This window comes from Lissotriton helveticus, chromosome 7 (assembly GCF_964261635.1).
Source record: "Lissotriton helveticus chromosome 7, aLisHel1.1, whole genome shotgun sequence".
NCBI classification, from domain to species: domain Eukaryota; kingdom Metazoa; phylum Chordata; class Amphibia; order Caudata; family Salamandridae; genus Lissotriton; species Lissotriton helveticus.
The window spans coordinates 266111709-266124058 of NC_136068.1; the positions used below are offsets into that span (position 1 = coordinate 266111709).

Consider the following 12350-nt stretch of genomic DNA (forward strand, 5'->3'; position numbering starts at 1 on the left):
CAGGCCAAGAAAGAAAGGTGCAGTTTAAATTTTAAATTTTACTTCTCAAGCCTAAACAATTCTACCGCAGGGCAGATTTTTTTTTTAACCAATGAATATTTTGCTCTTAATGACCACAGGAAGTTTAATGGTACTTAAAATATGTTTCCCAGATGTTTACCGTTTTTTTCCGACGTTCTCAGGAAGATCATGTCTGCGGGGACCCGTTGATTCTGTGGTATGAAAAAAAGATCTGTTATTGAAAATGGCAACATTTATCACCTCCCACTGAGTAATGCAGCACAGAAGCTCGATGTGTACTTATTTGCGATACAGTGGGTTTTTTAAGCCTCTAAAACTACCACACTTCATATATAGATAAAACACCACCAGTGCAGACATCTGGACAAGCAGTCAAGAACATCTAGAAAGTACAATGTACCCCAACTTTCTAATCAGCACTGTTTTTTTTAAATTCTGGATTGACAACGCAGATGCCAACAAACCTCCTAATACAAATTATTTAATATATGCATAGAGTGGGCTTTGGATCAGGGGTGTAGCTTCATGTGGGCTTTGGTGAACCAATCCCCCCGTCCCCCCAAAAAATATATTTATTCTCATGTTTTGAGTCAGGTCGTTGGAGCCCCAATCGGGTATGCCTGTGTCTTATCGGGTGTCACATGAGATAAGTAACAGCTTTACCCATTGCTTCATTTGTGAAAAAGTAAGTGCCAGGGACCTTGCTGGGAGTCCACTAGCAGCCTGTACCACCCGCAGCCAGTGACAGTATACGCTCAACTACTAACCAGCGCTCTCCTACAAGTGTGACAATTCAGACTATTTTAGGCCAGCCAAAGCTAGAATAATGGCATGAGTGGCAGGTATTATTTTTTCAATGTATACTGGGTAAACATCATTTACCACGAAAACCTTTCCGTGCAGGGAATTACAATGCGGTCGTTACAACAACCGCGTTGTAACCATGCATACCATTACTCTGCAAGTTGAAACAACGACTTACGGAAGGGGCAGTAGGTGTTGAATTTAAAATCCAACACCTTACCTGCTGTTGCACATACTGGAGTTAGAATAGTAAATTATACCAACATCCAGCGCCCCCCCCTGCGCAAGTCGTTGTTACAATTTGCGGGGTAATGGTATGCGTGGTTACAACGCGGTTGTTATAACAACCGCGTTGTAATTCCCTGTGAGGAAAAGGCATGCGTTAATAAACGGTATATTTGTATACTGGCTTATTAAACACTGTTGTTGTGCTCATCTCAAAATTAGACAGAGAGCGCCACCATGTGATGGACTGTCACTAGAGCCGGTGATGACAATTACGGGACCGGAAACCACCAGCTCAAATTATGCACTGGTGAAACTTCCGAGGGTCACCACAGACGGAATCGTCCAGCCTCAGCTCGGGCTACCAGGTGCATTCATTTTATTGCCCATGCTCACAGTACCGAGCAATGAAGAGACAGGTCTGAAGGAGTGTACACGTAACTAGGCCATGCAGGCAGTGCAGGAGAAACCAGGCATGTTTTATGACCTCTGAATGTTGTCAGAAGAGGGATAAAACAAACTGATAAACAGAGTGTTGCTTGATATGTAAATAACCTCTTTCCTCTGTGAAACAGAATCTCGTTGCTAATGATAGTGTCACCAATTACATTATGCCAAACAAATAGCTTTCAAAAGATATCCAATGCACAAACATTTATGCATTCTTGTCCATTTTTCCCATTCATGCTCAAGGAAAGACATGGCTTGGTAGTTCGGACTGGACTGTTCCCATGAGGCACAGGGTCAGCGCTGATTTGCATATAGCCAGTGTCTAACCCAGGGTGGTGTGGAGTGCAAAAAAACGATGGATTTAGGCCCAGATCCTTGTACTGGGGTGAATGTATGACATTGTTCTACATTCTGTCCATCAACTGTGTTTTTTGCAATTTTCACCCCGAGTGGGCTGGGTATGCTCAGACGTGAGTCCCAGGCTCTCCACACCACTGGAGTCAAGCTATCCAGGCTGAAGAAGGCTGATAGCCAGAAACCGGTCCTTGGATGCTTGATTCCGGTCTGGGAAAGACATGGCTTGGTAGTTCGGACTGGACTGTTCCCATGAGGCACAGGGTCAGCGCTGATTTGCATATAGCCAGTGTCTAACCCAGGGTGGTGTGGAGTGCAAAAAAACGATGGATTTAGGCCCAGATCCTTGTACTGGGGTGAATGTATGACATTGTTCTACATTCTGTCCATCAACTGTGTTTTTTGCAATTTTCACCCCGTGTGGGCTGGGTATGCTCAGACGTGAGTCCCAGGCTCTCCAAACCACTGGAGTCAAGCTATCCAGGCTGAAGAAGGCTGATAGCCAGAAACCGGTCCTTGGATGCTTGATTCCGGTCTGGGAAAGACATGGCTTGGTAGTTCGGACTGGACTGTTCCCATGAGGCACAGGGTCAGCGCTGATTTGCATATAGCCAGTGTCTAACCCAGGGTGGTGTGGAGTGCAAAAAAACGATGGATTTAGGCCCAGATCCTTGTACTGGGGTGAATGTATGACATTGTTCTACATTCTGTCCATCAACTGTGTTTTTTGCAATTTTCACCCCGAGTGGGCTGGGTATGCTCAGACGTGAGTCCCAGGCTCTCCACACCACTGGAGTCAAGCTATCCAGGCTGAAGAAGGCTGATAGCCAGAAACCGGTCCTTGGATGCTTGAGTCCGGTCTGGGAAAGACATGGCTTGGTAGTTCGGACTGGACTGTTCCCATGAGGCACAGGGTCAGCGCTGATTTGCATATAGCCAGTGTCTAACCCAGGGTGGTGTGGAGTACAAAAAAACGATGGATTTAGGCCCAGATCCTTGTACTGGGGTGAATGTATGACATTGTTCTACATTCTGTCCATCAACTGAGTTTTTTGCAATTTTCACCCCGAGTGGGCTGGGTATGCTCAGACGTGAGTCCCAGGCTCTCCACACCACTGGAGTCAAGCTATCCAGGCTGAAGAAGGCTGATAGCCAGAAACCGGTCCTTGGATGCTTGATTCCGGTCTGGGAAAGACATGGCTTGGTAGTTCGGACTGGACTGTTCCCATGAGGCACAGGGTCAGCGCTGATTTGCATATAGCCAGTGTCTAACCCAGGGTGGTGTGGAGTGCAAAAAAACGATGGATTTAGGCCCAGATCCTTGTACTGGGGTGAATGTATGACATTGTTCTACATTCTGTCCATCAACTGTGTTTTTTGCAATTTTCACCCCGAGTGGGCTGGGTATGCTCAGACGTGAGTCCCAGGCTCTCCACACCACTGGAGTCAAGCTATCCAGGCTGAAGAAGGCTGATAGCCAGAAACCGGTCCTTGGATGCTTGATTCCGGTCTGGGAAAGACATGGCTTGGTAGTTCGGACTGGACTGTTCCCATGAGGCACAGGGTCAGCGCTGATTTGCATATAGCCAGTGTCTAACCCAGGGTGGTGTGGAGTGCAAAAAAACGATGGATTTAGGCCCAGATCCTTGTACTGGGGTGAATGTATGACATTGTTCTACATTCTGTCCATCAACTGTGTTTTTTGCAATTTTCACCCCGAGTGGGCTGGGTATGCTCAGACGTGAGTCCCAGGCTCTCCACACCACTGGAGTCAAGCTATCCAGGCTGAAGATGGCTGATAGCCAGAAACCGGTCCTTGGATGCTTGATTCCGGTCTGGGAAAGACATGGCTTGGTAGTTCGGACTGGACTGTTCCCATGAGGCACAGGGTCAGCGCTGATTTGCATATAGCCAGTGTCTAACCCAGGGTGGTGTGGAGTGCAAAAAAACGATGGATTTAGGCCCAGATCCTTGTACTGGGGTGAATGTATGACATTGTTCTACATTCTGTCCATCAACTGTGTTTTTTGCAATTTTCACCGAAAACATACACACACACACAACACACACACTTGTTGAGGAGGTGTATTAACCAAACCTAAGACTTGCAGGTTACATAAAGACTGCCCCCGGAGGCACTCAACTTACTCAGCTGTCTCACTGAGTTGGAAACCTGTAACTTGCAGGTGTACTAGTTTCTACATGTACTCAACACACGGGTAAATGTTTGGATTGATCTGAAGGGCTTCAAGAATGTTGGCTACTTTTAAGGATGATCTCGGACATCTCTAAGACCCCCCACGCTGGAACCTATATCCCCTTAAAAACCCTAATCCGCTTCCTCCCTGTCATCAATTTTAGTTTGTTAAGCTGCTGCATTTGTTGCGAAATCTCAAGACTCACATCCTTAGAATCTCGCTGACAATGCTTTTCCCCTGCTTTGGCTTTACCAAGAGGAGTACTACTCTCTCTCACATGCTATTGACTGTTTCGTCTATCAATCCGCCTTCCATGAAGTGCTTCCATTGGAATAGATGGGGGGGGGGGACTATTTCTCAAAAGTACACTCGATCATTACACTGTTTGCCACATTCAATTCTTTATTCCCATATATGAATTATATATAGATAGCAGTGCCTATAAGCCACTTTATTTCCAGACATTTGCAAAGACAACATGGCTAACTAAGGTGCTAACCATTATTTGCACACATAACGTATGTTAACAGCGTTTCTGAATACCTGTATTTACATGTGTTTCACATTAAAATCAGAAGATTGACTACCCAAAATGAATGTTCAAAATTGATCCCATATGGCCCAAAGTTGTTCGTAGTAACCATTCACTGGCAATCCAAAATGCCGGGATTGCTGAATAATACCAAGACTATCTAGTCTTCATTCTACCTCATGACTCTTTCTTACTCCACTGTCTGTCTCTTTATCACACTGTTGCAGTTTCGATGTTCATTCTTTTTTTCTTTTTATCACAGTTTCCTAGCTTTCTCTTCTTCCGTCTTCCTCCCATTTCTACCTTTCCACTCTTGCCCTGGGTCTGATGATGATATATAAAACCCTGCTCCCAAAAAGAACTACTGTGCCTACCACCTGCAACCATTGAGCACACAGACAGGACAGGCACGTTTGCTGAAGCTTCTTGGCTTAAATACTATTCTCCAAAGGATAATTATGACTGTTCTGTTTACAAATGTGTAGGATCTACCTAGCCACAGAGGTTTGCAATGTCGAGCCATACAAATGCTTTCTAGACAGTACATTTTATATCCAAAGTTGGAAAAAGATGTCAATTTTGTGCTTCCAACGATTGCTTTATTCTTCGCTAAATTGTCAAATGGTAAAGGGAAAAATAACTTCACTAACGACTGGTGTAAACAGGGCACAATTTTTGTTAATGCTGCCCAGAAAAATGGCAGGACGGCCTGGCGGCCAGATACCTTCTATGTTGTCTCTTAATAGGACTAGAGCTGTATGTGGTATGGGATTGAGTACAAGCTCGCTCCTCATGATAAAGATGCCAACAGATTGTCACCAACAGAAATGCCCTAAAAGTACATCCACATCATGGCGTCTCTGGTGCCACAGACAAAGAGGGAGTCTGCAATGTCTCTGTCCATGAAAAAGTCCTGGGGCCATTACCAAAGGCAGCGGAAATCACAGGAACCACAATCATTCCAGTTTATTGACCAACTACACATACAGCAGAAAAATGTAATTAATAAACTCTTTATTAATATGCCACCCTTTACGCAATCCATAGGCAGAAAAAAAGCGAAATAACTTACTGCTTCTATTTCAGTAAATGGTGCCTCATAACTACAAACTTATAGGTCTAGCTCCCACAAGAACCAACCCGCTCAACTACCATTCCCTCAAACTGCACAGGGGCAGATGGCCTACTGCTACACAAAATATTTGATTGTTGAGAACAGGGGGGCAAAAAGGCAGCTGAGCAACTCTGGCTGCTTTCAGGCTTATGGACAAATAAGGCAGAAATCAGAATTCGAAACCCTTTCCCCTTTCGGATTTATATTTCTGTTAGTCCGTTACGTTACAATTAATCAGAGGTCAAACTTCAGTGAGCTCATGACAAGAGGAGATTTCTTGCTCATCCATTATGTATTAAATTATTAAACATTCACTATTGTCGCTCAACTTTCTGACATAATTTCTTGAGTGTAGTAATGGTGTTCTCTGCTCTTAGTGGGTAACAGCATCTCTGATCCTATCCGGATGCCATAGAACCATATACACATTATTATAGTATTCTCTGGTCCTACGTGAACCAACAGACATATGTAAGAAGATCTTTTGACTTTCTGGGTCAAAGAATGTCTTCTCTTTGATGGAAACCATAGGTCTTTGTACACAGTAATGTCTTGATTTCCTGAGTCACATGTCTTTAAGCAGGTCGCAATTCCCCCTTTCTCACTAAGCACAGCCACAAGAATAGCTTCCAGCAATGTCAACAAACAAATGTACGATATTAAGTACATGGAAATACAATTCTATCTCTCCCACAGCTTTCTGCTACCCAATATTTTTAAATGAAGCCACAAGTTGTTGTGAAACGTTTAGAGCAAACCTCCAACCCTCACACAAATGAATCACCAAAATATTTCCCATGTAGACATTAAAATGAAACAGACACTCTACCAACCATGCACATGAAGCTGAGGAGCTGCTTACCTGACCACCCAGAAAATGATTGGAGGCTCCATTAAGAGGTAAGGAAGTACTATTTAAATGCCACTCCACAAAACAATGCAACCATAACTTCATGTCCACACTAGAGTAACCCCTAGGTGTACACATTATAGCCAACTACCTGGACTGTGAAATCACTCTGCATTGGCCAAGCAAAGTAAAACTGGCCACCCAAAGCAAAAGTTAAGAAAACCAAAATTACTCTGCACATCCAATAATACATTTATGACACTACAAATAGTTCCTCCTAGATCAAACTAATTTTACTTTCATCTAAACCGCCACTAAACACTTAACAACAGGCTGTTAACTATATATAACCAATCACCAACAAACCTAACTGAATGATAGAATTCCCAAAAACATACAAAAGGTCACTTGGGTTAAGAAAGCGCTAATAAATTGAAACAATTTTTAACTAACTTTTTCAATAAGAATAAGGTCGCCCACTTGAATGTTACAGCTCTTCACCTTGGCGGTGCCTGCAAAAACAAAAAAGTACTAAATTAGAAGAAGAATATTTTATTCGATCAATCACTTGATCATTGCAACAAGTAATACAATTTAAGATAATAAAAACTTTTCATAAAACAACAATTTAAAATTACTAGAAAAAAACATTTGATCCCAAGACCCTTTAGTAGCAAACTTAATTATGAACAAATCAAATAACAGTCATAATTCATCAGTCAATGTGTTCTTATATGGGCATAGTTCAGATTCAAAGAAACAGTTACAATACATCAGCGTCAATACAGGCTTATGTAAACAATATCGAGATCATAATCTACTCCCCAGAGCAGATTTGATTATCCTGGATCTCCTCCACCAAGCAAATAAACATCTGGACAAAGGAAAAGCCAACCACCTTGTGGTGTCAGATGAAAATATTCTAAATGCCTCGGCTGGCCTACTACAAGACAGTAACCTACAAACTGGTACAATCCATTGTCTCCTATGGTCATCGTATGCATGGCAATGAAAAAGAAAATGTGTGTTGGACTCAGGTGCAGAAAGGCACGCAGGGCATAGTGAAGTCAAGCCAGTGTTTCTCCATTTTGAAATTAATTCAGAGGCATTATCAGCAAACACAAGAACAATAAATTAATGCTTTTGAGAAAATATGTGAATGTTGATATGGTACTGATCATTGAGAACAACTTGAGTGTTGTCTGAAAATTGTGTCTGAAAGCTACTGAAATCATGTTTTCCTTATCAAAACTACATACTATCCAACAGTCAAAGTGGAATGCAAGAATCAGAGGCGATAAGTTTGGGATGGTGTGAATATCATAATTATGTTGGTTTCACACATCATTTCCTTTGAGGCAACTAACCATTCAAAACACCATTCTACAAAAAAAAGACATCATAATACATAAAACCAAAACAGCGTACATAACATGATTTAAAACAAAATAACTGCCTACCACTATGCAGCTCCATTACAAGTACATTGTATGAAGATTTTTGACTAGAATGTAACTTAATCTTTATTTCGGCTATTGTAATTTTATATGTTAATTCTCACCAACTGTGTTGTATACAGAAATGTTCTTTGAAACTGCTTTTATGGCTTACGCCAAAAATAAGATTGATTGACTTGACTCCGCTAGTATTAACATACCCTTGAAACTACATTTCCTTTGTAGAAACCAGTGGTTTTTTTATTGACACACAATTTGAACTTCCCTTCATAGACATCTGCTCCACATCCCCAAAGGCCCTTTTAGCTCATTCTGCGTTTTTCCAGGACATTTGTGAGGGTTCCAACAGGTAAGTCCCTGGCAAAAACAGAACATCTATTGTAGCCTTCACCACACTTGGTGACTACTGATCACAGAGCAGATCAGGAAAGGGAGGTCGGCAGCTATGAGAACCTTGAAAGTGGTTCCGATGAACAATGGAACCCATTCGAGATGTTTGGCAGCCTGCTGCTGTGGTGACGCACACCACCAGCGCCATCGCTGAGGTTACTAAACTGAAAATTCCTTACATTTTGCAGCGGTTTTATGGGCTCATTTGCCCACACATACCTTTATATACTTCTTTTGAATAGTTGCACATAAAACGAAAGAATTTGAAAGAAAAGACAGCAGCACATAAATGATAGCATGGGTTTAATCTGCTTCATCACCAAGTCATTCATAGTAAGTTGCTTGGTTGGAACCCTGTTGGCAGATAAAGCACTAAAAGTGAACTTTCCACTCATTTGAATGTCTGTCACTCAACGAGTAATGTTTGCCCGAGCTGTGAGGCGTTTTAGTGCCCTCCTGGGATAGTAAATTTGGAGTCGACACAAGCCCACACTCAACTTTAATGTTAATCCCCAAGTAATAAATAAAGTTTGTTGGCTTAAGTATTTTGGCTCAATAGACCTTCCAAATTCAGTGACCATTGATGGAGATATGGGACTCCGAAGAGTACCACTCTCTGTACCATGCTCAACCCCAATACCAGGGCAATGTGTGAATGAGACTTGAAAGAAACGCCACCACCAACCTAGCCCACTCCCATGGAAGATGTGAATAAAAGATTGGGTGATTCTGTTTGAATATCAGAAGTATACCTTTTCATCAAAAACTTAGCTTAACAGCTATTTTGTTTTCATGGCAGACAGCTCGCAATTACAAATTACCTTCATACAATCTTGAGCTCTTTGTTGCTTACTGCTAGTCAAATAACCCCACGGGTGCAGATAGCCGAAACTGGTGACAATCTCATTGTTAAGGTCTATTTTTCCTTCCATGGTCTGAAATGTGAGTTAGAAAACAAACAGAATCACCCAATCTTTTTTTCAGATTTATAACCCCAGGACACAGCCAGATGCTTCTTCAAGTGTAAAAGCCCAGCATACAGATACCTGAGAAGCAACGCCCATTTGGGACAAACATTTTACAAAACTTGGGTGAAATTATTTCCTCTAATAACTTTGTCTATTAATCGAAGTCTTCACCTTGTATAGTTATTTGTAAAAGTTTCTTATCAAACAGGGTGTTTTTGAGAAATTTGAGGATTCTACTACGTTACAGTTAACTCGCAATTGTAAGCTGACCACTACCCGCCTCAAAAAAGTAACAAAACCATTCAGAATAAAACAAAGTACTATGGATGGGGGAAAAAGATTCAATGAGATCTGGAAATATTCAGAGAGGCAATTCAATAAGAGATAAGGCACACCATGATTGACGTACCAATAGTTTACTTGGCACAGAGTATGAAGGCTGCCTTAGAATGGGTCGTGTAAAACACTGTAGGATGCATTTATTTAATCTAAAATTCTGTTTCCAACTGGCTGTGACAAAGCTCCCCAGCACAGCTAGTGACCCTGGAAACCACCAAAAATACAAAGAAATAATCGGATGGGATTAGGGACAAATGGCAGGATACCTGTAGTGCCAGTGTAAATAAGCAAATAAGCATTGAATGCTCTTGTTGACCCTCTCACGCAGAATAATAGAAGGAGGCAGTAATCTGAGTAGCCAAGAGATGAAGATGTATAATGGAAACCAGTAGAGTAAATAGAACTAATGGAATGGAGAGGTTCACGGGAAAACTAGGAAAGAGGGGAAATTCAAAAGATAAGTAGGTTCATTATTCGATTTTCGACTCTATTACGTGTGTTTTTAACAGCGAGGCATGTACCAAGTTATTTCCGAATGATCAAAAACACCGCCAAAATGCCACACTCGAAAAGAATACAATATCCAATGTAATCGTCTTCGAATACATTAATGGTAAATGGAAATAAATATATTTATTTCATAAAGATGTTTTTTTTTTTTTTTACTTTAAATGGCAATGTTCTCAAACAAGAGCGGTTTTCAACTATGGGGGATATACCCGTTTCTGAAACCTAAGGATTAAAGTGTAACAGACCTGCACTTTAACGTGAGGTGACTGCAGTGTAAGGATGTCAAAACCCCACCGAGATAAAAAAAAAAAGTCATTTAAAAGCGAAAGTATCGGATCAGCCTTTGCTTCCTTGTCACATGTCTTCGTTTGAAGGTTGTGTGCAAGAAATACCACACACCAAATGTTCAGCGGACAAACCCGGCATTTATTGTTCCCGGTGAATTAGAGCATTTATCGAAACTGTGGTCAATCATTTAGTTGCACAGGAACAAGCCCGCCACAGGAAGAGCGTTCCCCTCTCATGGGCTTTTTGAAATGCTAATACAATTCATTATCAGGACAGGGATGAGAAGTGGACACCGGAAGGCAGGCTGAAAAGACCAAGCCCTTGTATGAATGGTATTATGGTGTTCCTGCAGCTTTTCGTCGTTGCCTGGCATTGTGTGGTCAAAGGGGAGAAATGTGCAACACAAATAAAAAAAGATTTCTTTTATTGGGACTTGAGTAACGTCTCGCTAAGCAGCACACCAAGAGCACACAGCCAGGGTACAACATGTATTACCCCTAGCAATGAATGTGCATGCTCCTGCCCTGTAGGGGGCGCTGGAGATCGATTCCAGGGCCAGGGTCTGCACCTGGAGCCGTTTGGCTCTCATCCGCAGACAATAAGCAACAGGCCATGTCCACCCCCAAGTGACTCTTCGCCTTTCTGAGCACTTCAGAACAAAGCACTAGAGCGAAGGGCTGTCAGCACTGGCTGCGCTTGGTCACTGAAGTGACCACAAGAAAAAATGTAAGTTATAGTCTGCCTTGAACTGCATGTACCATGATGCACTGGGAGGACTGGGACAGGCTAGTGACCAGTGTGCAACTCCACCCATAGCAATGTATATATGAAATATGTGGTAAACAACTTGTTGTATTCCATCTGGCATTGCATATGTAAGTATGTAAATTTACAAGAGCACCTCAGATTTACTTGTCCGCAAGATCTATATTTCACTTATGCAGGGTTTCTGCCCAGCTCCTGGGGTACTACCGGCAAACAGCAGGGGGTGGAACCGGTTTTCTTACTGTAAATTCCGGTAGGTATCTCAACAGAGTTAGGATTGAAAACTGGAATTAAAGCGGGCATCCACACCATGGTAATAAATAAAGTTAAAAAATAGAGATCAAACATGAGGTGGCAGAGGAACAGTACTAGTCGCCGGTGTTGGAGAAAATCGAATCAACGGAAGGAGAAAGGAGTGCGCATAAGGGAGCACAAGAATGAAAGGGAGACTTTTGAAGGACTAAGTCATAGAAGTAGTGTCCTAGCATGGCGAATGCATCATACTGCCCATCTTCAGGGCAGCTGCGTCAAAGAATATGTTGCAAGTAGGCATAGCAGAATACATCTTGAATTGTAAATACTATGGCGTACAGATAAAGATACATGTCCCAGGACTCTGCCCTACCTAAGGGACAAGGAAGCAGAGGAAAGGAGAAGACACTAAATCAGATGAGCACAGCTCTATTGCAAGGCAACAGTGGTTGGAGGGTCTAACTGCACAGGTCTGTGTGACAGTACGTGTTCGGAGTGTAGCGGTGAGACTATATGCTGGTGGGTTGGGCAACATACATCTGTAAGGAGAGGACCGTCTTGCATGTATCTGCACCTCACCAGAGGCAAGAGGTCTCATAGAAAAGTGTATTTTTCCGTGATACAGTCTGGACAACCTACATACGATCCCTTAATTTAAGTATTCATCAACCTACCCATACACTTACACCAACAATGATTGTTTAGCTTGTCAGACAAATGTAGGACTTATTAGAGTACAGTGCTGTATTTCAAAGATAAGCTCTTCAACTGTAATGCAAGTGGCACACTGGTGAGTAAAATAAGGTCCTGCCCAACCTGTAGTTGTCCATGAA

The 12350-nt window shown here is 42.3% G+C and overlaps 1 protein-coding gene across 1 annotated transcript in view; it reads right to left on the reverse strand.

The window, feature by feature from the left end:
* Positions 1–12350, reverse strand: part of ATP9A (ATPase phospholipid transporting 9A) — a 510313-nt gene that overhangs the window by 389941 nt on the left and 108022 nt on the right. Inside the window, exons 5-6 of the mRNA XM_078652049.1 lie at positions 7002–7060; positions 161–212 (exon numbers count right to left, since the gene is read on the reverse strand). Coding sequence (XP_078508175.1) covers positions 161–212; positions 7002–7060 — 111 coding nt within the window. The remainder of the gene's footprint in view (positions 1–160; positions 213–7001; positions 7061–12350) is intronic.